The sequence below is a fragment of the Fukomys damarensis genome, unplaced genomic scaffold, assembly GCF_012274545.1.
Source record: "Fukomys damarensis isolate Sample0158 unplaced genomic scaffold, DMR_v1.0_HiC HiC_scaffold_13, whole genome shotgun sequence".
NCBI lineage: Eukaryota > Metazoa > Chordata > Mammalia > Rodentia > Bathyergidae > Fukomys > Fukomys damarensis.
This window is the reverse complement of record NW_022900925.1, coordinates 9,456,335-9,482,503: the sequence shown is the minus strand read 5'-3', so window position 1 is coordinate 9,482,503 and position 26,169 is coordinate 9,456,335. Positions and strand designations below refer to the sequence as shown.

The 26,169-nt window shown below is 47.8% G+C and overlaps 1 protein-coding gene and 4 non-coding genes across 5 annotated transcripts; 3 read left to right on the top strand and 2 right to left on the bottom strand.

Annotated features, from left to right (window-relative positions):
- Aloxe3 (arachidonate lipoxygenase 3) lies at positions 1-22,602 on the bottom strand. The gene is made up of 16 exons (XM_033762802.1): positions 22,581-22,602; positions 21,955-22,137; positions 21,161-21,365; positions 20,123-20,204; positions 18,917-19,036; positions 18,449-18,574; positions 15,944-16,047; positions 15,301-15,473; positions 14,452-14,595; positions 14,174-14,377; positions 13,992-14,078; positions 13,371-13,540; positions 12,775-12,896; positions 6,409-6,509; positions 5,698-5,868; positions 1-856 (listed from the first exon to the last, which is right to left on the bottom strand). Exons 2-16 carry the CDS (start codon positions 22,099-22,101, stop codon positions 677-679), a joined length of 2,136 nt encoding a protein of 711 aa, XP_033618693.1. The 5' UTR covers positions 22,102-22,137; positions 22,581-22,602; the 3' UTR covers positions 1-676.
- A 623-nt stretch (positions 22,603-23,225) lies between these two features.
- Trnak-uuu lies at positions 23,226-23,298 on the top strand. Its single transcript has one exon. It is a non-coding gene; the product is annotated as a tRNA-Lys (tRNA).
- A 926-nt stretch (positions 23,299-24,224) lies between these two features.
- Positions 24,225-24,296, top strand: Trnaq-cug. The gene has a single exon. It is a non-coding gene; the product is annotated as a tRNA-Gln (tRNA).
- A 572-nt stretch (positions 24,297-24,868) lies between these two features.
- Trnal-uag lies at positions 24,869-24,950 on the bottom strand. Its single transcript has one exon. It is a non-coding gene; the product is annotated as a tRNA-Leu (tRNA).
- Positions 24,951-25,448: 498 nt separating this feature from the next.
- Trnar-ucu lies at positions 25,449-25,538 on the top strand. The gene is given in 2 exon segments: positions 25,449-25,485; positions 25,503-25,538. It is a non-coding gene; the product is annotated as a tRNA-Arg (tRNA).
- Positions 25,539-26,169: the final 631 nt, after the last annotated feature.

The window sequence follows — 26,169 nt, the reverse complement described above, 5'->3', positions numbered from 1 at the left end:
GGGTTCAAAGGCAAAAAGGAAAACATGAGATGAGAAGGAGGTAGAACAAGAGCTGGAAAGAGACCCCACATCCATGCCCAGGCCAGGGAACTTATCCCCCAGAACCTTAGCTAGATGTCCAGAAGATCTGGGCTCCAATTCTTCCCCTACCTTCAAGGTGTCAGGGGCAAAGGGGACCTGACAGATTCAGACACACATCCCTTCTGTGCCAGTTTCCAGGCTTTTCCACAGAAGGAAGTCAGGTTGGCTGCTCCTAGGCTTACAGGGAAGAAGAATCAAAATGACACAGTAGGAAGAGGTGTGGGAATGGGGAGGACTGGGAAGGAAAACTTGGAGATCAAGGCTGGGCATCCCAATAAAAGGAAGTAGATTCCCACAAGAGGCTGGAATAGGAGGCTGCCCAAAAATGGGGCAAAGGCTATAGAGGTTCTTTGCTTTTCCGGTGGCCTATTGAGCATTGGACTTCAGTCAATGGTTTTCACCATGGACACTGCTAGACTGGTCCCTCACAGCTCAGGACACAGCTAGAGCCATCTTGGCTGGAAAAAGTCTCTATATAGGGAGAGGAAGATTCAAGCTGAGAATAGGGAGGAGGGAAAAGTCTGGGAAACTCTGATAAACTGGGCTTCTTCATGCTTGGACCTTCCTTCGCTTCTGAAGTGGTCTGAGGTGGAAGTTAGATGGAGACACTGTTCTCAATGAGGTGGGGGTCCAGGTAGGTATAGGGCAGTGGCAGGCTCTGGTTCCGCTCCCTGATGTCTCTTGAGATCTGGGCCAGGCGGCTCTGGAAGGCAGCGATGCTCCGCTGTGGCACTTCTTCTGTGAAGTGTTGATCAGGGTAGGTGCCCAGAGGCCTCTGGGAGAGAATCAGATGGGAGGTCAGGATAACGTTCAAAATGGGATGGAGAATAATGTAGGACCATGGATGGCAACAAACTCAATCAATGTGGCTTCAAAAGGCATGCCCCAACCAGTCATTAAAATCATACTACCAATCTACCATTCCACACAGTCTAATGGAGAACACCCCCCAACATCCAAAGCCACACAGCCTGGAAAGAATGTGACTTTGGAGACAGCCAACCTAAATTCAGCTCTCCCTTTTGCTGAAAATCTTTTGTGTGTTACTGTGACTCCTTGAAACTCAATTCCTGCATCTGAAAGTAGATGGATTGAACTGGAAAATTCATAAAGCCCCTTTCTAGTGCCTAATCTACTCTGAACTAAAAGCATACAACCCCATTCATCACACAGCTGATATTAACACAGACACTCTAGCAAATAGGCCAAAGAATACACCTATTACCACACAATTTCACAAAACTCAACCTCTGAAGACAGCCAGCATCTGGTTCTGAGGTATCTTCCAATCAATCACATAATCATTTTTGCCAACAAAGTCACCATCACACTTTACAGTATACCCAGCCACAAGCAACACATGCCACAATGGCCTTCAGTGGATGCCATCCTATGGAGGGGACTATCCCTCCCTCATGATCCCATCATAAGCCACTCCACTGTCGTAATGCACTGGCCCCACCTAACTAGCACAACCTTTCCATCTAACATAACCTTCATGCAATACTGCGCTATCAATACTGCTGATGTTTAAAAAAATGTGTTTTTTGTTTGTTTGTTTGTTTGTGACAGGGTCTCACTATGTAGTTGAGACTGACCTGGAACTCACTATGTAGCCCAGGTTGGTCTCAAACTCACAGTGATCCTTCTGCCTCAGCTTCCTGAGTGCTGGGATTACAGATGTGCACTACTACACCTGGCTAAAAATGTGTTTGCTTTAATTGCATTGGCAAGGCCCTTCAGAACAGTGTTAAATAATTGCAGTCATAGTAGGCACTATTTTCCTGTCCCTGATTTTCATGAAGAGGCCTCTATTATTTCACCATTAGTATAGTGTCATTTTATTTTCCCCTCCATGGTGCTGGGAATGGAACCAGGGCCTCACACATGCCAGGCAAGTGTTCTACTGTACCACTGAGCAGCACCCCTAGTCCCAGAGTTGTCTTAAATATGCTTTTTTTTTTTTTTTTGCTGTAATGGGGCTTGAACTCTAGACCTTATGCTTTCAAGGCAGACACAGTGCCACTGAGCTAAATCCCTGGCCTTTAAATATACTTTTATCAAAACCCCTTTAGGGGCTTTGAGCTTTTCTTAGTAATGACTGATCACACTGATCAAATGCTTCTCCAGCATGTACCAAGATTATATAGCATCATTCTTTACTGATGTAATAAATTACATTGCTACATTTCAAAAGTTTGATCTAACATTTCATTTCTAGAATAAACTACACTTCATCATGGCACATTATTGTTTTACTATACAATATTGGCTTTCACTGTCTGATTTATTGCTTTAATTTTTTGCAGTACTGGCTATTGAATACAAGGCCTTAACACTGAGCTACAGCCTCAGCACTTTTTATTTTTGATTTTGAGATAGGGCCTTGTGAAGTTGCTAAATTGTCCAGGCTAGACTCTTCCTGCCTCAGCCTCCCAGAGTTCTGAGATGCATCTCCTCACCTGGCTTCATTTTCTTAACAACAGCTCGAAGAAAAGCCCTCTACCCGAACCATACACCACGGCCCTTAAAACAGATACGCTTACCATTCTCATTTTACAAATAATGACAATGAGACTTGGGCTAAATTACATGTCCAAGATCACACAGGGTTTGGGAGCAGAGTGTGGACCTGGGACTGGAGCCCTCGCTGAGAACACCTCCCTTCTTCTAGGTTCCTGCCCTTGCCAGTACTGGAATCAGCATTCTGAAATTTGGTGAAATGATTCAGGAAGAGTCCACCTTTATCTGGGCTTTCAAAGAGCTTGAAAGACTCAGGAATTACTTGCGCCTTAATGGTTTGAAAGAAGCAGATATTGATAGCCTTTTATGTTTGCTTTTCATCATAATCTCTTACATTTATGTTTGGTTTTCATCTCCTCTGAAGTTTCAGTTGTTTTCCTAGAAAAATCTTTATTTCATCTAGATTTCCAAATTTTCATGCATAAAACTGTAAGTAGTATTCTCTTATTATTTTAAAGCCCTCTGTATTTGGCTGTGTGCCCCATCCCATTCCTAATGTTGTGTATACACAGTTATTTTTCCTCGAATAAAATTATCTACAGTTTCTTTATATTATTGTTCTTTTCACAGATCCAGTTCTCACTTATGAGACTCATATCTAATTCCTAAAACTATAGTGTAGTCATCAAAGAGCAGAACACAGAAGTGTGACAGACGAATCAAACCCAGGTGTGGTGGTGCACACCTGTGATCCCACCACTCGGGAGGCTGAAGCAGGAGGATCACTATGAGTTAGAGACCAGCCTGGGCTACATAGTGAGTTCCAGGTCAGTCTCACCTACATAGTGAGACCCTGTCTCCAAAAAGAAAAAAGAAAGGCTGGGGGATTTAGCTCAGTGGCTCAGTGGCCTGCCTTGCAAGCGCAAGGACTGGAGTTCTAATCCCCGGTACCCAAAAAAAAAAAAAAAAAAAAAGCCTGTTGCTTCCCAGCTATGTGATGGTGAGAAATTTGTTGATCACTCTGAACCTGTTTTCTCACCATGTATTGAACACTTATCTGTCAGCACTATATTAAGCATGTTAAATATATTTATTTGCTTTATATTTTTAAATAGTATGCATAAAGAATCTGATTTAATAACTGAGACAGGATGGATCCTCTATAAGTGACAGCTGCTATTGTTGTGTAAGTTTCCAGGTTAAACTTTTCACTGGCTAATGAGGAGGGAACCCTCTACCCTTGTCCTCTTGCCTACTTGTCCCTCCGGGCACAGAAAGGGGTAGGATTCAGAAACAAGTTCCTACCATTCCCAGGATGGAGGATAGTAGATAAAATTTCCTAGGAGGATCAAGTATGGTAGCACACACCTATAATCCCAACACTCTAGGAGCCTGAGCCAAGAGCATTGAAAGTTTGAGCCCAACCCAGGCAACTAACCAACTTAGTGGGGCCTTGTCTCAAAATAAAAAATTTTAAAAGGACAGGGGCTGTAGCTCAGTGCAAAGGCCTTGGGTTCAATCCCCAGTCTTGTGATTTGGGTCTAGATCTCCCCCCAAAGCCTCATTCAGTCATAGGTGGCTTTCTCAGAGGTGGTTGAATCTAGAGTGTGTGATGCTGGGGATAAGGGCATGTGATTACTAAATTAGTACACTGATTTGTTTGGCACCACCCTAACCCCAATAGTCAGGATAAGAAAAAAGGAGCAGAAAAAGGCTGTTAAGATCTCTTGTTGCTTTGCTACCTTTGCCCCTCTGCCACCCAGCCGATTATGGAAGCCTCTACGAACTGTGAGCTAAATAAACCTTTCCCCTTTTAACTTCAGGTGTTAGGTCTTTTGTTTGAGCAATGATAAAAGTAACTAAGACACCTAGCCCACAATAAAATTTAAAAATACATAAAACCTTTTCTAAGTCAAGCATAGTGACATGCACCTGTAGCCCCAGCTTCTCAGGAGGCTGAGGAGAAAGGATCACTTGGGCCAAGAAGTTTGAGGCCAGCCTGCGGAACATAATGAGGGCAACCCCATCTCCAAAATGACAAAAACACAAACAAAACACCTTGCTAGGAAAGCATTTGCCCTCTTTGTAGCACCAGATGGAGTCAGTCATGAGAAAGGAGGATGTTAACATGTCAGAGAACTGTGACCAGGACCAGCAGGCAGAGGCATGACTGGCACCACAATGTGTGAATGGCCGTAACCATAATCAGTGATGAAAGCTCTGTTCACCTGGCCTAAAGCTACTTAACCGCCTTCTCTCTCCTACCTCCAACCTGTCTTTTCACCCATTCACCAGGCACAGGAACATGCTAAGCAAAACAAATTAAGTGATGTCATCTTGGCTTAAAGGTCCTAAGTGACCCTCCCATTGTCCTCTCAGTGAATACTATGCAGACAAAGCCCTACCTTCCTCTCCACCTGCCATTTTGCTGCACTGAACCATGGTGAGTGACTCTCCCCTCCACTCCTTGGCTGCATCCTTCCTTCTGCCTAGAAACCAACCCTGATCCCTCCTTTACCCAATTTCTACTTGACTCACAGGTTTCAGCTTAGATGTCACTTCCTCCACCAAGCCTTCTAGGGTTTTCCCAGACCTACTTAGGTTCTACAGGGCCTAGTTCTTACCTCTGTCACTAGATGGAAGCTTGTGGACAAGGCTCATGGCTCATCCTACCCAGTGTGGAGAAATTAACATATAGGAACTTCCTACAACACTGTGGTGCCCTTCTTTGTCTACATGTCTCTTCTACCAGATCATAGACTTCTTGAAGGCAGGCAGGTCTCACTCAATTTTATATGCCTGGTGTTTGGTGCTGCGCTGACACATAGGGGTTTACTCAGAAATGTTTGCTTAATGTTTGGATGAATGCATGAATGATTGATGGATAAATGAGTGATTGGATGAACAGATGGATGATTAAACTTGTGAACTGGATGGACGTTGTGATCTACTCATGAAGTTAGCATTTCCCTCAACATATGTCCTTGGAGAGCAAGTGTTATTTCCTGAAAAAACTAAAGAATCCAAGCAGTTCAGCAGTGGGCACAAATACCCACAGTCAGTCCTCAAGTCCCCATGAAACACCTACCATCAGCAGCCCCAATGCCCAGACCCTGCAAAATCCACCCCAAACTTCCACCCCCATATACACACCTGGTCCTTGGGCTCTTGGCTGACCAACCAGAAGAGGAGAAGGTTGTTACAGGTGACATTCACTTCTGGGAGGGTTTCCAAGTAACTCTTCAGGGTAGTGGTCCCCTTATTCTGAGGTGGGGGCTGCTTCATGGATGATGGGGCATTGGGCATCCAGGCCCCAAAGTCATGCTGTAAAGACCCCCACCCCACATGGATCAAAGAGCTGCTGGAAGGCAAGGACCAGCTCCCTCACCATTCCTGACCTCACCTCTACTATCCCAAGTCTCACAGTTGGGAAATGAGGGCATCATGGAAAGTTCCAGAGCGGGGCAGGAGCCCAGTTCACCCCTGTCATTCCCCACCCAGTGTTCCAGGACTGGGTGGAGTGAGTCACCACGGAGGGAGGACCCAGAGAGGAGGTAATCCTAGAAAAGGGACTTGGGCTGGCATGCCATACAGAACAACCTGATTGTCCACCTGACCCAGCACTAACCAAGACAGGAGCCCACAAATTCTACTCTCAACATAACTCCAATTTGAGTTGCCATTTCAACCTTGGACTCAGCTCCACCCAGCCATCACTCAACAGGGGCCATTCACTCCACCCAGGCACCATTTCAACCCTGACCCCGACCCACCCTTGCTCTCAGACTTCCGGCCTCATGTCCATTGCCAAACCTAACACCTTTCATGGCCTGATACCCCTAGGTCTTTCCTCTGCAGACTCACCTGTCCACTATTGACAGCAGCATGCTGGGCGGAGCAGTTGAAGATGATTGCAGTCAGGTACTTCACCAGCTGTCCTGGGGTGCACAGCCGGCTTGGGAATCCTGAATGTGGGGAAGAGGAGGGTGTGGAGGGAGGTACTGAATTCCTAGGGCCAGCTCAGGGTGGGGCTCACTGCAGGGAAAGACTGAGGGAGTAAGAGCTAGATACTGGCTATAACTAACTGTCTTTAAGATTATGGTTGGGATGAAGTCAGGGGTAGTCATCACCAAGGGCTGTGGTCTCTGAAGGGAGTCTCAGAGGTGGGCATTGCAATGGGACCAAAAGGTTCTTGGCCAGGGCTCATAATGGAGCCAGGGTCAGGCCAAGCACCAAGCTCCCTCTCCCTGACCTCCAAGGCACTTTTAACTGCAGCCCCTCTTAGTATTTAATTATTTAATTCTACTCAATTTACCAAGATCAGTCCAAGTACCCAATAGCGGATCACCCTCTGCTGGGTTTAGTGAGACAGTGTGTTACTCAAAAGCACATAACGATCAGAAAGAACCCCAGGTGCCAGCGCTTGGCTCTTAGGAGAGAAGGCAGGTAGGATAGAAAGTGGTCCTAGAGGTAGAGTGGTCAGAAGAACCCTTCCTAGAGGAAGAGAAGGTTCCTCCCCAAGCTGAGAGATGGGTGATATTGAAATGAAAGAAAGATGACAAAATCCAGGCACAATGGCTCATGCCTATAGTCCCAGTTACTTGGGAAGCTGAGACAGGAGTATCAGTTGAGCCTAGTGAGCATGGTGGCACAGGCCTGTAATCGCAGCACTCGAGAGGCTGAGGCAAGAGGACTGCCATGAGTTCAAGGCCAGCCTGGCTACATAGTGAGCTCAAAGCCAGTCTGAACTCCAAAGCAAGACCTTGTCTCAAAAGATGACAGAGAAAAGCATTGTCGGGGCGGAGGAAGAAGAGCCCAGGCCTCATTCTTGCTGTCTGTGCCATGTTGACCTCATCCAAGTCCCTGGCTTTACCCACCTCCCAATCACTTGTTGACCCCAAACTCACATCCCCAGCTGTGCCTCGTTTCTGAACCCCTAGACACAGCAGTGAGCATAACTCTGCGGCGGCTTACCTGATCTTCCCACCTGGGTATCTGCAAGACACCTCAAACCTGCCATTGCAAAACCAAACGTCCACTCCTACTCTTACACTCCCCAACCTGGCCTTCCCTTACAGTCATTCTCCTTCGGTACAGTTGGCCCTTCATAGCTGCAGGTTCCTCATCTGTGGGGTCAACCAACCTCAGATCATAATATTTGGGAAATACTAAATATCTGGGGGAAAATTATGACATACTAAACATGTATATACTTTTTTCTTGTTGCTATTTCCTAAACTACACTGTGTGACAGCTATTTACAAGGTATTTACCTTGTATTAGAAGTAGCCTAAAAATAATTTAGAGTGTGTGGGAAGCTGTGAATCCATTCTCTGCAAATATGACACCGTTTTACAAGAGGGATTTGTGCATCTGAGGATCTTGGCATCTGTGGGGGTCCCCAAACTAGTTCCCTGTGGATATGGATGGGCAACTGTGCTCCTCATGCAGTCACTCAGACCACAGGCATCTTTTCCCTCCCACTCCACACATCAGCAAAGACTTCCAGAAGCGAGGCTTCTCCGCACCATCTCCATTTCCTCCTCTCTGCCGTTGCCACCATCTCTCTCCTGAATGAATCCTCCTACTTCCACCCTTGTCCCTTATAGCCAATTCATCTCATGACAGCAAGAGTGGCCCTTTAAATCATAAATCAGGGGTGGGGGATGTAGCGCAGTGGTAGAGCACTCAACTAGCATGCATGAGGCCCTGGGTTAGATCTCCGGCACCGAGCAGACAAGTGATAAATCAGATAATGTCATTCTTCGATAGAACATTTTAAGAGCTTCCTCTCTCACTTTACCTTACCACGGCCCTACTGATCTGGTCCTGGCCCCTTCTCATTTCTGTCCTAACTTTTCTTCCCTTCACTTACCCTACTCAAGCTTCATAGGTCTTCCTGCTCTTCCTCAAACACACCAGCACACCCAGACCTGTGGACCTGTGCATGTACTGCGCCTCTGACTCCGCACTCTTATCCCAGTTATTCACACAGTGAGTTCCTTTACTTCCTTCAGGTCTCTGTCCAGGTATCATCTCCTCAGAGAGGCCTTCCTGGACCACTTGTCTGAAATAACCCCTCGTATGCTGCTTTGTTTTCCTTCCTAGCATTCTTAACCACTTGACATCTTTGCCTGTTTATTATCTGTGTCTCTCTGAAAGAATGTGAAGCTTGTTTGAAGGCCGGGATGTTTGTCTGTTTGTTCACTGTGAAATGACAGCATCTAGACCAACACTTAATAAATATTAAGAAAGCAGTAATTATTGGTTGAGTGAAGCAAAAATGCATGAGAGGATAAGGAGCCAGAGTGGAAAGGTGGAAAGGCAGAGGGCATAGACAAGGTGAAGAAGGGGACCTAACTGGAGGTGAGGCTGCAGCAATACACTGGGGCATCTGATTTCTGGGCAGGCCTGGCAAGGTAGCAGCCAGGGGCTGGGAGAGGGCAGCTGGCTGAGAAGTAACTGCCACAATCAGGATTACTAGGGTGGTGACAATGGGAAATGATTGGAACAATAGGAACTCATTACCAAGCTGGATTTAGGAGACAGAGGTAGGAACACGAGTTGAAAGGGGCTTCAAGACTTGAGCAGAGAGAGAGGTTGGAGGAAGGATGGGACATCTGCTTGGGAGTGAATGGGAATGTTCCTTTTTTTTTTTTTGGTACCAGGGATCAAACTCAGGACCTCACGCTTGCCAGGCAGGTGCTATGCCACTGAGCTAAATCCCCAGCCCAGGAATGTTCTATTCATGGTCAACTATCTAAACTTGGAAGCTGGAAATAATACAGTAAAGAAGGGATCAGATTATCTGTGGGAATTTTTCTATAGTTCATATTATTATTTCCCTTTATAATATGGAGGTTAAAGGGAGACTGACAAGTTAATAAGTGTGTTTTACCTTGTTTTTTTTAGCTGTGTGGCCGGTAAGCCATGTGAAGCTTTTTTTATTTTTTGTTTGTTTTACTTTTAAATATATGAATTCAAAATAAGGTTGTACTAGTGGGAAGAGGTGTGACAGTCTGAAGATGTTCTGATGTGTCAGAGATAAACTGAATATAGTAAGATAGGTGAAAGTTGGGCATGGAAGTACACACCACTAATCCCAGCTAATCTGAGACAGGAGGGTGGAAAGTTTGAGGGCATCCTGGGCAATTTAGCAAGAAAGACCTTGTATCAAAACTTTAAAAAAATAAAAAGGGCTGGGCATGTAGCTCACTGCTGCCTGGGTTCAATCCCCAGTACTGCATAAACAAAACAGGAGAGTTGAACCAACAGTATTAGGTCCCAGTCTGGGTCTTAAATAGGAAACAAATTTCTCAGTCAGGAGACACAATTGGCTCAGGACTGTTGAGGACTAACCATGAGTTTACAAAACACAAGGAAAGGTTACCCTTAAAAAAATCCAAGAGCGATCTGGCTGATAACTCTTTAACCTAGAAATCACTCTTGGCATCTCAACCAGTGAGACAACCTGACCTCATGCGCCTCCCAGATGAATCAACACAGAAGGCAGAGAGCATCACCTGAGAAATATTCTTGATAAAAGTGTGCAACACTTAGATACTCCTTCTAGCTTACAAAAACACAGGAGACAGAGGAACAAGATGACGCCATAAGAAAGGAATCAGATAAATTCAGAAAGTGAGAAATTCCGCAGAGCAACTAGTCCAAGGCTCTTCCATAAGTCCTTGTCAAGGGGCTGGGGATTTAGCTCAGTGGTTTTGCCGCCTCCTTCACAAGCACAAGGTCCCGAGTCTGATTCCCAGTACCAAAAAAAAAAAAAAAAAATCAAGTCCTTATCATGTGATTTTTAAAAAGCAGAGGAAGGTAGGGAGGAAGAAAGGAGAGGAAGGGAAGGGGATGTAGAGGAGGAGGAAGAAAAAGAAAATAGAGCTTCTGCAAATGGGAAGGGGACCAAGAGTTGGAAGGAGGATGGAGAAGTAGGGGGGAAAAATAATTAAGATGCATTAAAAAAGAATTAAGATGTATTATGTATGTGTACCAACTCCCCATGATAAAAGTAGTCATTATATGCTGTAAACATCTACTAATAAATTTTTTAATAAAATAAAGCAAAGAGGAAGTGATACTCTTATAAGTTAAAAGTGACTTTAGAGTCAAACCAAACAAATAAAATATGGTCCTTGAATCATTTTGGGCCTTTTGGCTAAGATCAATACAGTCCTTGATTGGCTTTTGGTCAATAGGACCAACTGGGAGAACAAAGGACAAGTGGGGATATTTGAGCATGTATTAGATATGAGGGTGACCCAGGAGATTATTGTCAGCCATGTTAAGTATAGGGCTGTGGTGTAGTTCAGTGGTACAGCGCTTGATTAGAATGGTGAGACCCTGGACTCCATCCCCCAAACCACAAGAAATTTAAATTTTTTTAAATGTTAAGGGTAGGTGGGGCGTGGTGGTGCATGCCTGTAATCCCAGCACTTGGGAGGCTGAGGCAGGAGGATCACTGTGAGCGCTAGACCAGCCTGGGTTACGTAGTAAGTTCCAGATCAACTATATAGTGAGACCCTGTCTCAAATAAACAAACAAAGAAAAATGTTAAGAGAAGATTACATTAGAAATTATTGTCAGGGCTGGGGGTTTAGCTCAGCCACCTGCCTCACAAGTCCAAGGTCCCAATTTTGATCCCCTGTACAAAAAAAAAAATTTTTTTATTGTCAGTTTTGTTATGGGATTTGAGTGTAACTCAGTAGCTGAGTACATGAAGTACAAAGCCTTGGGTTCCATCCTCTGGACCTCAAAGAAAATTAAGTGTAATGACAGTAATGTGATGTGTAGAAGAATGACTTTTTTTTTTTTGTGACAGGGTCTCTCTAAGTCTCTAAATTGCTCAGGTGCTCAGACTGAGCTCAAGCCTTAGCCTTCCAGAGTGCTGGGATTATGGGTGTAGGAAAATGTCATTATTAAAAAGGCATATTGACAAAAGGTGCAATAAGATGACTGCAATTTACCTTACAAGGCTTCAGCAATAAACACAAGCAACAGATTAATCAAATATGGCAACATGTTGCCCAGTGTTAAATCTAGTGGGTGGGTAAACTGGTTTTGGTCATATTCTCTACTGTCCAGTATGCTTGAAACTTTTGTTTAAAAGCAAGGCAAAGCTCTGAGCCTACCAGTTAGGACTACAACAGCTGTTCTATCTGCAGATGACCTGAGACACCACCTGCACCCCCACTGTCCTCTGTGTGCAACCAGAAGCACTAAGCCACCTGAAAGCTATACTCCCATAGATAGATGTCTCAGACCAGGGCTGGAGACCTGGAGGATGGACATCTGAACCACTTTAACCTCAGCAAGGCCAGAAGTCACTCTATAAATGTTAACTTGTAGTTTTCATGTGCTGGTCTTAACGGCAAGAGTAAGAGGACAAAAAGAAATGTCCTAAAAAAAGAAAAGGAAAAGTCCTTCACACTTGGGAAGAGGTGAGGTTTCTGACTCTGGAAATCAGCTACAGAGGAGAAGCAGAAGATTGATTCATTCCAACAGGGAGGAGAAAAAGAGGAATCAGAGAGCCAAGGCAAGCTAAGAGCTGGGACAGGGAGATGGCTAGGACCCAGGAAGAAGCTGGAGAGTCAGAAGGCCAAATTCTCCCTGGAGCAGAGCGATGGCCAAAGAAAGAAAGTGGTCTGGGGTACCTGCCTGGCACTGAGCTTAAGGAAAGGAGGCTGAGAGGGGACTCTGGGGTTGGTGGTTCTCAGAGGCCACTCAGCCAGTGTCAGAAGTCAGGGAAGAGCAAAGCCTGGGTGAAAGGTATGAGTCAGGAAGTCTGGCAGCAGCAAGGCCCACTCCATGAAATGAAGACAGATCAGCGATTAGAGGGGCCACTTGGCAGAACGGGCACAAGAGGGTATGAGAAAAGTTTCCAGAATCCTTTGAAGTCAGAGATGCCTCCTACCACATGCTAAATATTGACAGAGCTCAGCAAGCTGGAATGAATGGGTGGCTTTGTAAATGTGGAGAGACCAGAAGGGCATGGTCAAAAAGCAAGGGTTTGGGAGACAATCGAATCTGGTCTGGGATTCTGCTTTTGCAGCCTTCTCTGTTCCTATTTCCTCATTTGCTAAGTGGGACAATAATAGTATGGGTTTCAAAGTCAAAACATAATAATAAGAATTGATTCAAATGAATTGAGTGGAGAATTCAGTCACTAAGAGCCTGTGGCAGGGGATAGGGATGTGGGAAGGAATAACAGAGAAGAGATACCTGAGCTCTCCCGGCCCAGGAACGCCTGAGTAAAAATCTCGCTGACCCAGGCCTGCAGCTCCAAGTCCTGCTGCACGGAATCATCACAGGGATAATAGTAGCCCACGATTTCTGAGACAAAGCTGCAGGAAAGAGATGCTGGTGCCCCTAGAGGAACCTCGGGCCCTGACCTGCCTACACCACCAAGGCCCACTGCTATTTGGGCTAGGAAGAGGCAGATGGCCAGAGTCCACTGAGAGTCCATGGCAGTTCAGTCCATGGGCTCCTGATCCAGTTGGAACCCAAGCATCACGGTTTCCCTGAAGTCCCATCCCCCCTCCCAAATCAGGAAGGCTCAGAGCTTCCCTCCTTCATAGGGGCCTGAGGGAGAATGAGGGGGAAGAGTCTGCCCACGCTGTCCCCCCCTTCTCTTTTCCCTTGCTCCACTCCATTCGAGTGTACCAGCCCCTCTGTAGCTCACAACTACCAGCCATTTCACAGGGGACCCCTATGATGGCTGGAGACTGCAAACACTTGGAATCCCCAGCCCCAAGCACCCCAGTTGGCATGAGCACAGCCCTGGTAGGGCCAGAGGGGCTGCCCTGCTGGGCTCACACCTCTCAATGGCTGCCCAGATCTTCAGGCCATCATCTCGGTAGTAGTAGTTGGGAATAGTTAGGACACCGCGAGCCTGCAGGCTGTCCGGAAGGCAGAAATTGGTGTAGGTGAAGTGGGCCAGACCGGTCCTCATGAGGTAGAGGAGGCCGCACCTCCCGATGGACGTGACCTGTAGACACAGCACAGCTCGGCTCCCGGGATGGCCCAATCTCTACCCAGGGCTGGGGACCTCACAGGAGCTTATGCTGTTAACCAAGCTGTCCACACCTATTCGGGCCTGCCTTAGTGCAGATAGCGTGGGTTAAGGCCCTATTACGTGCATAGTACAGCTCCTCAGATTTTTGATAAGAAAAGAATACACTGAAAGCCAGAGCAGCGAGAACCTGGCTGGTGCAGGATCCTTTAGGTGTAGTGCTGCGGCTGGAGCAACCCTGCCTGCGAAACCGCGGCTCCAAGGGGTGGAACGCGAGAGTGGAGCTTGTGGGCGGAGCAAGTGGAGAGGGCGGGGCTTGTGGGAAGGGGCAGGTGGAGATTGAGGGACCGTTGTGAGCTTGTGGACGGGGCGAATCATCCTCAGGGGCAGGGCCAGAAGGGCCATTTTCCCATGGTTGAGGCCACACCTGGTCCACGAGGCCCTCTGGATTGAGCAGCGTGGCTCTGGCAATGGTGTTCACCTGCAGCGTATAGCGAGTGTGGGGAAGCAGGAGCTGCGAGCAGAATGAGGTCACGTGAGTCCAAAGTCAAGGAAGAAGGCCACCCGGATCCCTCACCCAGTGTTGTCCCTTCCCTTTGTGGAACCGACCTTGAAGATAGGATGGCAGAGCGGCAGCTGACGCAGCGTGGCCATGGAGAAGGCCTCGCACAGCAAATGCGTGCACAAAAAGTGCGTGTTGTTCTCATGCACCAAGAATTCTGAGTTACGCACCCATGTCTTGGCCAGCAGCCAATCCCACTCAGAGTCCGTGGGCAGAAAGATGGGGCTATCGGGCCCGGGGATTTGGCTGAGCTGCGGGAGTAATAAGGAGGCTCAACGCTGTCGGTCCCCCGAGTCCCACCCCCAAAGCCCCGCCCCAGGCTCACCTGGATGGCCAAGGGCAGCAGCGCCCCCTGGGGGTTCAACCACAGCAAGCAGAGTGGGGCTGCCACGTACTGTTGGCGGCCGTTTAAACAGTGGACGGGGGCGTCGGCCAGGATCCAATAATCCGCTAGGAAGATGTTGCCTCTCTGGAAAAGGGGCCCAGAGGCTTAGCGCGCCCTTCGCACCCGCACTCCGCCTCCCTCTCGGCTCTGTGCCGCAGGAATGAGTTAAGTCCCCAGTGCGGCCTCAGCAATTTTTGATGCCTGGGCTAAGCGCCAACGCTGGGTACCACACCCTTCCCAGAATGTGCAGAATGAGGTCCAGGTGAGTCTCTCCTTGTGCAACCTCTCACCTGATCTCTCTCCAGAGTCCAGAACGAACCAGCGTCCTCCTTTCTGCACACCTAATCCTCCCTACTGTCACCTCCACCTTTGAGATCTGACCTCAGGGTGTTTTAAAAAATCAACACACAGTGAGAATCAACCAACCCAGTGAAAATGTCTGGGGCATGGCTGCCCCAGAGAGAGCCGGTCTTCACATATCCCTGTGTCCTCAGAGCTCCTAGCCCTCCGTGATTGTTCCAGCTACATGTGGAAGCCCTTCCACTGGCCTGTTTTTCAGGCCTCACCTTGGGACCTTCCAGGCCCCACAACAGGCCTCTCAGATCATCCCAATCCCTATCTGGCCCTTGTCCTCATCTGCTCAAATTGAAAGGTGCAGGAACAGGGCTGTGCAGGAGGTGAGGTCCCCAGGCCTAGGCCATTCTGCCTTTGTCCACATTCATCCTTTGTCCATAATGGCCACCCAGTTGCCTCCCTCCTATCAATCCCACTACCAAGGTCCTCACCCACCTCTAGCTCTGTCTGCAGACAGGTGTCTGGTCCCAGTGAGGGGGCCACCATGTCATTGGTGACGGGCAGCTTGCTGGGCAAACTGGAGAGGCAATGAAGCATGACAGGATTGACGCCATTCAGGTACTGATACCCAAAGAAGTTGTCCTCACGCCAGTGCTCTGTGACATACTCTAAGGAGCAAGAGAGGGGACCAGAAGGTCTGGCAATTACTTTCCTAGATTCTGGTCCTATCCAGACCTATGCTCATCACTGTGACTTAGGTTTTCTCCCAGTATCTTTATAAGATGGGTACGCCTTCAACTGCATGTTAGACACTGAGGGTCTGAGAGACTTGCCTGCTTGAGTGGCAGAGCAGGGATTTGAACCTAAGGCCTTCTGACCCCAAAGCCCAGAACATCTGGTGGTAGGAGTAGGGAAGCAAATTGTGTGCTCCTAATCAGGATTCTCACTGACATATTTTTACCCTCCCCATCAGAGGAGATGCCTGGGTTTGCAAGGGGAATCTGGGAGGTGCCACTGAAGAAACCAGGAGCACCCGCCACTGAAATCCAGCAGTCTCCCACAGAGGACTGAGACCGGAGGAAAGAGACCAGCCTGAAGCAAGGTGAAGGATAGGCATCCCCTGCCTGGCTCTGCACACCTGTAGTGAAGGTCTTGTGGCACCAGAAGATATTCCGCATGTCATCCAGCTTCTTCCAGGAACGCTTGCGGTCCAGCAGCCCTCGAATCTTCATGCCCAAGGACCTGCGAGAGAGAGGAAGATGAGAATGGGTGCTGGGAACTGCTGGAAGCTCCCCAGCCCGGATAGAACTAGGGAGTCATTCTCTAAAGGAGAGGTGCCTAAGAATCCACAGAGGAAACAAGCCTATTACTCCACTGAGGCTCTGTAGCCTGAGGAGCTCAAATGCAACCATTCCTGGGAGGAGTGACTGGTAACCCTGGTCGCCTGGTACAGACAAGTCACCATCACTGGGGTTTTGGCTGCCTTTTCCAAGTGTCATTCTTGTCACAGACCTTCACCCCAACCCTGGCCTTCAGGACAGAGCCCCAAGTGCGAAGCCTGGCTAATCCATGAAATTCCCCACCAGCCAGTTTCTACCAACTTTTCCAGCTTTTTCTCCCACCCTGTTCTCTAAAGAAGGCCAACCAAGCCTGCTCTCTGATTATACCAAGTGCATACTTTGTCTACTACTGAACTGATGAAAGTGGAGCTGGCAAGCAAAGAGATAGGCCCTCTTTGTGGATGTCTATACTGTGTGATTTTTTTTTTTACAGTGGAGGGAGTGGCTGAAATTAAATTGGCTTTCCCTTACTTCCAGGGCTGTTTGAGCTGGATCTCCATCAGAAAGCCATCTCCTACTATATGAGGTCTATCTGTTCTTCTAGATTCATTTAAGATGCAGAGTCCTTTATGAAGCTTTGTCTGGCCTCCCCTAAAACACACACCTTGCGTCTTTCACAAAACACTCACCTTTCCCTGCATTACATTATAAACATAGGACACATATAACATCCTCCGATCAGCAGTGAGCTCCTTAGGGCAAGGTCTCAGCTCTGTGTGTGCCCCAACACACCCTCCTCCTAATAATCACTCACCAAGTTCACTGAACCAAAGGAAAGGGAACAGAGCCCAGAACTGGCAGGCTTGTAGCAGTCAGTCAATAAGGTGGGATGTACAAAGATGTGAATGTGCCCTGAATACTGGGAGCCACTGGGGAAGGCAGAGGGCAAGGGGAGGGATTAGCAATCTGATAGGCCCAGGGCCAAGACTGCCTGTCCGACGAAGTATTTGTTCATTCACTGCACAAACATCTACTCAGTGCACATCACTCAAAACCCAGGAGATGAGAAAAACTGGCCAAGAACTCAACCATGACAGTAGAAGTTAAGGAGGCAAATAAAGGAGAGCGAAAAGAACTTCACTTGGCAAGAGCCCTCCACAAATGTCCTTTAGAACACTGGGCAGTCACCCCACACTCAACTCTCCAAGCAGCACCCTGTTCCCCCTGGCCCTTCTCAGAGCCCTCACTGGTGATGCTGTGGTCTTCTAGGCTCTCCTCTGCCTACTCCTCCAGCTGGGAACCAACTCAAAGGCACTGTACCTTCTCAGATGCTCTTCTGGCCCTTCAGTCCTGCTAGGGGCTCGCAACCTGTTCTTTCCTTGAAGCCTGGGTCACATGTGACCTTCTGCATACTCCAGCCACCTCAGACACTCCTGAGCTCTTGTTCACCCTTCATGTCCACTTCCTGTCCCACTTGTCCTCAGAGAGAATCATTCCAAGCGCAGAAGTCCAGGAGATGAGGCCCAAGCACTTGTCCTGGCTGCCTCTGGTCCTCCACCAGCAGCCCCTGCTTTGTTGGCCAGCTGAGGCTCCTGTTCCCACCTAAGCAGTTGGCCATTGGTCCCCAACCTGTGTTTGGACAGTAAGTAGGACCTGCCTACTCTTCCCTTATCTCTTCTCTCCACCACAGCTACCACTTGGACCCAGCTGACACCTGTCCTCTCTATTCACTTGAGGGTTAACTGAACTCCTCCCTCCAGCCAAGTCACACTTGGAGCCTCAGCTGTTTACTTAAACGTCTAAAGACTGCTACTGCTAATTAACTGCATTCTTGCTTCCTGACTGAAGCTGTGCATTCCTCCTGGCCAAAGGCTATTTTCAAATACTACTACTAGGGAACCCCTATTGAGAGATTATTTTGTCCTGGGTAATTATCTCATTTGATTTTCCTCAAAGTCTATGAAGTAGGAATGGATGTTATTTATCTTTTAACAAGTGAGGACATTGTTTAGAGACTAAGTGAAAAATCAAGGGCACATAGCTAAAAAATACTGGTTCTGGGCTTAAACCTGAAGTTGTCTGGCTCCATCTCCTTAAAGCCAAGGGATAGGCCTCTCTGTCTTACTAGACACAGCCCCACAAGTATACTCCCTGAACCAAGCTACGCTGGAGGAAGTGTTCTAAGAGGTGCAAAGTAGGCAGAAGGGAGGAGACTAAGGAGCAAGAGAAAGGAAGAGTGGGGGACAAAAAGAGAGAGTGTGAGGGAAGAATGGGGGCAGGGGAGGGCCTGGGGAGCAGAGATGTGAACTGTGCACAAAGGGACAGGACAGTGAGCAAGGGTGTAGCGAGGGCAGTGGTCTCACGCAGGAATGGCATTGAAGAGCAACGACGCTGTCTTGGTGGCTGAGTAGCGGGTGTTGGGTTCCATGTGCAGCAGGGATGGGATGTCAATTTTCATGGGGAATCCAGGCAGGTATCGATTCCCAGGGCTGGGGATAAGGGGAGTAGGAAGACAGAAACCAACCAATGGGACCTGCAGCCTCTCCTCTTAATTCTTTCCCTCGGTGCTGCCCCCCGCATTCCCGGTCCCCAGGTACCTCCTTGCTCCTGGCTCTTCCCCTGCCCTTTCTGCTCCAGATCTGAAATAACCTTCTCACTTTTGCCCTCTCTGCCAGACCCCATTCCCAGTCCCCTCTTTTCCTGACACTTGAATGAAACTGTATTTGGTATAGACCCGAACTCTTCCTTCCAGGCTGCCCGGTCTCATCCTCCCATCTGACCCTTCCTCTACCTTCCTCCCCTCTACCTCATTCCCAAGCCTCGGTCCTCACCTGTCACCCTGGTCTGCACAGGGTATTGTCTTGGTCAAGGCAAATTTCTTGTCTGATTCCATCTCCTCAAAGCTGCTGACATCCACCATGCGAGGGAATCCAGGAGCATAGATCTTCCAGCTGCCCAGGAAAACAGGCAGATCAAGCAGAGATGGCAGGTCAAGCTTGAGATAGACAGCCTTAGCTTTTATATTTTCATTTTTATTTTATTTTATTTTATTTATTTTTTGGTTGTTGTTGTTTGTTTGTTTTGTTTTGTTTTGTTTTTGAGACAGGGTCTCACCATGTAGTTGAGACTGACCCGGAACTCACTATGTAGCCCAGGCTGGTCTTGAACTCACAGCGATCCTCTGGCCTCAGCCTCCCAAGGGCAGGGATTACAGGTGTGAGTCCCCACGCCTGGCCTTCTTTCCCTCTTTTCTGAGACAAGTCCTCACTAAATTGCTAAATCACCCAAGCCAGGCTCCCATTTACAATCTTTTTGTGCCAGCCTTTCATGGTGCTGGTATTATAGGTATACACCAGCACACCCATCTCAAGCTTCAATTTTAAAGACTTGGTTTCAGATTAAAACTCCAGAGACCACTCATTTTCTAGGTATGTGACCGAGAAGAATTGGACTTTCTCAACAAGTGCACTGGGCTTCAAATTAGGATTTGCAGTGTGTATGGAGCTGCGTTCAGGGCCTTGGACATACCACTGAGCTACACCCAGTCCCCAGGATAGCATTTGAGGATGGCATAAATGCCCATGCTGGTTTAGAAAGGGGTCTGTAAGATCACGACGGGTTTGAGGATGAGGCTGAGGATGGGTTGAGGTTGGTAAACACTAGCCCAGAGTCACTTGTGATATTGGATCTGGGTTACATCAGGGACATTTAAGGGGAGTTGAGTATGGATTTGCTGATGATATTGGGATAGTTATTGTGTTTTTTGGTATGTTTATTTTGTTTGGGTGCTGAGGATGAAACTCAGGGCCTCATGCATTCTAGGCAAGTGCTCTTCCACTGAGCTACAGCTACATTTCCAGCCAGAGATAATTGTTGATATTGGTTTCTGCGTCCATACTCAAGGTGACTATTAGAGCAGGGCTAGGTTTAAATGAGTCTTGACTAGATTCAGGATCCCAAGACTGAGACTCAGGTCAGAGTTAGGAACAATTTGATTAAGGCCGAGGTCAGAATAAACTTGGGAAAAGAAGCATCACCGATAGCATTCTTGTCTGGCCTGGAGCTCGCGCTTCCTGTGATCCAGAAGCAGAGGGAGGGAGTCCTGACAAATAGTTCTTGCTGTGGGGAATAAAAATCATTCTTCATAAAAATCTGTTCTCAAACCACACCCCCTGCTGCAAATCTTCCTAAATCCCCTAACCCTTGAGCCCAGCCCTACAGCCACCTCCATAGGAGCTGCATGGGGATGCCCTGTATTCTTTGTACTTTCTTTCTAAACTGCAAAAGCAGTTCAGAAATCATGCAATATTCATGTTATGTATTCGAAGAATCTTGCGTGGTACCTAACACCATGCCCATAACATACACTTGATAAATGACTGGTGAATAAATATGTTTTGTGAAGTTTTGGATGTATTATGATGACAGATGGGGTTTTACAGTGAAGTCATTGTAGAGCTCACTATGGGCCATGGGATAATGCTCACATGCCTCACTTTGACCTAGAATGTTCATTTCTCTTCCATGAGACTCATCTCAATGCACAGAGCAACCCTAATGTCGCCTCCATGGGCCAGACAGATCTGGAGGCAGATGGCATTGAAGACCAGCATCCTAGAAATTCCCCACAAATTCAACAAGGGTCCCTAACCCTAACCCTCAAGGGACTTCATGCTAGCAAAGCCAGAAAAAGGTACAGGACCTCTCCAACTAAATTCTCCAAACACTGAGGAATTCTACTGAGGTCTCATTAGTTTGCAGGTTAATTTCTCCCTGGGCTCCAGAGGAGCTCTCTGAGAAAGTGCAGAGGAAGTCTGTGGAAAGCAGACTGCTTGTTGTATGTGAGTGTATGTTTACACAAGCATGCAAATATGCCATGTCTTTGTGTGCCTCTGAAGGAGCAAATACTGCCCAGAAAGTCCTTGTACTCCAGGGCTTTACTGACTAACTTTTGTAATGTATCTACTTTACTGTCCCTAAAGCCAACCCTATTCCCTCCAGGTGAGCTCTGGAACACCCCATCTCTAATCCCAAGAGACTTCCACAGTACAGTGCATCTTTCTCCTCTGGCCCACCTGTTCCTGGACGCAGCTCCATAGTGCAGTAGCCCTCAATCCACTGATAGCAGGGAAAGGGGATGACAGTGCCATCTGGGGCAATGACAGTGATGTTGCTGCAGTACCAAGAGTCCTTGCGGAAGAAAGCGAAGCGCTCCTTGTGTAGACGCAGCAGCAAGAGCTCACCCAGATCTGCTGAGCAGCGCACCTTGTACTTCTGCACCTGAGGCAACCAATGGAACAAGCAAGTGAGAGGCAGGGAACTACCAAGATCATCCTTGCACCTTGCCAGGTGCAGGACACCTCCAACTATGCTGACCCATGCAGTGCCTTTGTATGGAAAGAGAAAAAGACAGCCCTCCATCCAAGAGAAAGCAGGATCCCTGGTGGTGTGTGAGCAGAGTGCCTCTGGATTTCCCTAGCCACCATGGCCAGCAGGGCTCCCTTGCATAGCCACCAAAAAACAGCTGCACTGTTGAGGAAGGTGGACAGGTTCCCCCAGACCCCATCCCAGAGGAAAGCCAGGCTGCCACCTCAAGGGACTGGCTGAAAGCCGGTCAATTATGGGAGAAGCCAGGAAGCCAAAGGAAGTCTGGGATCCCTGCCCAGTGCTCCTTCCTCTTCACGGCCCCATCTGGGTAGGTTTGTGAGCCCAGAAAAGGCAGAGAACACAAAAGGAATGGTGATCAGGCCAATGTGAGCATCCCGGTTTAGCAAGGTTTGATGAATTAGGCAGGAAAGATCCTCCCCTCCTTCAGGGTCCCCTATGAGTTCTTCTCCTCAGAGTTCGTACATCTGTCCTTTATACTCACCGATCCAGGGGTGAAGTCCCTGCCTACTCGATCCAGCCGCTGCTTGGGGCTCTCACCACACGTGCCCACGAGTGTGGCAGAGATGTTGTCCAGTGTGCCGGCCTTCAGGTAGGGACCAGTGGTCACACACAGGCGGTACACTGCCATGATGGGAGGGGAGGACCGGTGCCCAGCAACGCAGGCCTGGAGAAGGTGAGTGACACCCAAACAGGGTGGGTGCGAGGGGGCTGGGGAAAGGTAGGACTGAGGAAGGACGCAGCTGTCTCTAGGATGCTCCTAGGTTCTCTCTCTCTCAGAAGCGCTGGACGGGCTGCTCTGGTTCATTCTCCCCGCCCAGTCTTGCACCCCTACACTTGTTTGTGTGCCTCTGGCACAGCCGGTCCCTCGGCTGACTCACCAGATAAATATCTGAAATCTGGGTTCCCTGGGGACGGAGAGGGACCAAATACTGAAATGGAAGCAGGGAGGAGGTGATGCCTATATGATTGCGACACTGCCCTCTGCCTAGTCACGAACTCGACTAAAGCTCTAGGACCCTTTTCCACCCACTCCCCAGTTTTCCCCAAGACCCTTCCTCCAGTCTCCCGCCAGAACTGTCCTACATGTGTCACCCATGTGTGACTCACTATGTACAGATGAGGCGCACTCAGTCATACATCACAGGTGACTGCAGCCACATACAGGAGAGCCATACACACACCTCGGCGCGTGACAGGAGCGTCAGGAACAGCTTCCCTACCAACCTACACATCCATCCCCTCTCCATGCTCAGTGTCTGTCCTCATCCTTTGGCACAAGGGACCGCAGGCTCTCCCTTGTAATAGGGCTGGTCCAGAAACCAGTGGAGTCCTGGGCACAAAGGGTGTAGAGGCCCCATGAAGCATTCTTTTGCATTCCAGGTCTGCCTTCCGCAGGCAGTTCTGTGGGAGAGAGCCTCGGTGGCCAAGGGTCTGGGATTTGGGTTACAGCAGCCAGGGAATAGCTGCCCTTAGTGGGAAGACAGAAGTCCGCAGCGACCCCGCGCGGCCAGTCCCGACACCGCAAGGTGTTGATCCAGCCTCCGCTCCTCTCTCCTTGCTGCGTCCGCGTCCGTGCGGGAATCTGAGGCAGGGAAGTGGGGAAAACATAATCAGCTGCGCCGGAGTTACTCGCACTCTTTCAGAGTCTGCGATCCTCTTCCCAGATACACACTTATTTATACGTCTGCGAGGCTGCCCGTTTGTCTATGGAGAACTCTTCTTTTAAGGCAAAGTAAGAGCCGACCACGTAGAGCCCGGATAGCTCAGTCGGTAGAGCATCAGACTTTTAATCTGAGGGTCCAGGGTTCAAGTCCCTGTTCGGGCGTCTACTTTTTCCTCCCTCCTAAGATCTAGTGTGGTGTTTTGGACAGGGCTACTTCAAACAATGCAAGGAAAATGAATAACAAAAATTGGTTACTTTTTTAAGAAAGAAAATTGTCTTGAGTCAATAATTTAATGTCTGAAGTAACTAACGAAAGTGAAGGAAAAGTATTTTTTAAACATTATGATCTTGGTTTATTTATTAATTTTGCATTGTAAATCAACAAATTATTATTGTATATAAGGTACAATGTTATATCTACAATGTGGACTGACCAAATCAAACTAACATTTACCAACTCAGAATCTTTTTTGCGAGAACATTTGAAATTTACTGTCAGCAATTTAGAAATATATAATATATAATTATTAACTATGGTCACTATGATGTGTAATAAATATTAAAACATTATTCCTCCTTTCCACCTGAAGCTTTGTACTCTCTGACAGTCATCATCACCACATCCATCCACTCTCCCCTTCTGTGAATTTGATTGCTTTAAATTCCACAAATAAATGAGATCATACAGTTTGTCTTTCTGTGCCTGGCTTCATTTAGAATAATAAAGAGACGTTTTAGAGCAGTATGTATGCAAACTAAATATGTGAATGTTAACTTTGTAGGAGCTGCATCAAAAAGAGTTTGAAAAATTCAGAGAAATTAACTTTAATAATATATTTTACTTAACCAAATATTCCAAAGTTATTATTACAAGTTATTGTAATCAATATTTAATGTTAATGAAATTTTGTCTTTTTTCATATAGCCTTCAACCTTAGGCAGCTGACAGTCTATAGTAATTCATATTTCAGGTGCTCAGGAGTGATGTCTGCTATATTCAGCATCTGTAATATTATTTTGGCTGAGGTTGGGGAGACGGGCAAAATGTTAAGAAGTATATAAAATCTCAGGCAACACCCATAGGTAGTGGTTCCATGGTGTAATGGTTAGCACTCTGGACTCTGAATCCAGCGATCCGAGTTCAAATCTCGGTGGAACCTTTCCTTTTGAGCTTCACTAGTAATAAAATATATTACAATGGAACCTTGATTTACGGACGCGATCGATTTTCCAAGGTTAGTTATAATTACATTAGTACACCTGAGATCTGGTTATTTACCTAGGACACACGTTATCGATAACAAGAGACAGATGAACCTTCTATTAACCTAGTTAACCCAAGTATGTCAGGCCGGGGGTAACCTGAGAGTCCACTGTATTTGTTGCTTTGTGTGTGGCATGCTCCTTCTACCGGAGAAGTTCTCAAGCCAAAAGCAAGTTAGAAGCTTGTTCTTTCATGCTAGGTAATTGACATCTCCGTAACAAATCAAGGAGAAACTATAGAAAATCATTTATATATATTGGAAATTGTACTAATTGTGATACTGAAATGTTATATTTGAACATGTTAAAATGAAGATGAGTTACGAACAAGTACAGGTTATTTCGTCAGTTTCCGTCACATCTTGCTTTGGAATACAGATGCAGAAATCAGTCTTCTGTCTGGAAGACTAAGAAGAAAGTGGACTTTACAACTGCTCCTAGCCTGATAAAATGGAGAAAAATTATGGCCTGGCAGCGGTGGGATTCGAACCCACGCCTCCGAAGAGACTGGAGCCTAAATCCAGCGCCTTAGACCGCTCGGCCACGCTACCTGCGTGAAGATGTAGGATCCCCGTTATCTTCCTAAGAGAGTAGAAAGGCAGGAATTGAGGCAAAGACAAAGTTAAATTGATTTTGTCCATGTTCCTCAAATTAGGACGGGAGAACCATCTAAACCCTGGCCGCATGGCAGAAAAAGATAACCCGGAGAAAACAGACTCACAGAAATTTACAACAAAACAAGTTTATTTGCTGGGGCCACATCAGGGAGTGCAGTGCTCCTGAGCTGGAAGCACTCCCCAAGCGGACAGCGGGAGCTTTGCACTCTCGCTCGCTCTCTCTTGTTTGCTCTCCCTCCCTGTTTCCCGCACCCTTCTGCGCCCTCACTCCCACCTGGCTCACGTGCTTTGGGCGGGCAATCAATCACTCGTCCTTTCTGGCCTCGGAGAGCCGAACCTCGCGCTCCTGGCACGCCAAGCCCAATTTCCAACTACCCTGCCCCATCCCCATGCTAGTAACCGTAAGCTGTGCGATACCACTACCCACCAGGTGGCTCTGTGGCGCAATGGATAGCGCATTGGACTTCTAGAGACAAGAAATGAGTGATTCAAAGGTTGTGGGTTCGAATCCCACCAGAGTCGATTTTATTTCAGTAACTTTTTTTTTTTTTTCTTTTTATCTGGCTTTTCTTAAGGGCTCTATATCTTCATCCCTTCTCCCTTACCCTATCTCTGTGCTTCCCACTTGGTTTCAGACCTAACTTTAGTCTCCGCTTCTGCTCTCTTTACTTACCTGTCTGCCCCGGGGCTTGGGCCATGGAGAGCTGGACTAGGGGTAGGAGACAGAGGGAAGGGAAAGTGGGCGTGAACGCCGACATAAAGGCAGGCCCCTGGCTCTGGGACACACGGGGATTTAATAACCAACCACTTTATTCCATGCACTAGGGACTTGGGAAAGGACTGGGACTGAGCTGGGGAAGAGGTTACAATCCTAGACGCAGGGTGGGCGGGGTCAGGGAAAAGGGACAGGAACTGGGAAATATATATTTATATAGATACTCTAATATAGACCACATCTCACCCGCGCGCTGTGCGCTCGCGCCCCGCCGCCCTCCCTCGCCCGGAAGCCCGGATCCCTCTGCTGCCCTCGGGCTGGAGTCTCTACTCCACTCCCAGCCCCCGCCTCCGCCCCCACCCCCCAGAGCTCAGGGCCAAGGTCTCCAGAAAGCGGGTGGCGGGAGCGGCAGGGCCTTGGGCGCCCCGTCTTGTCTGT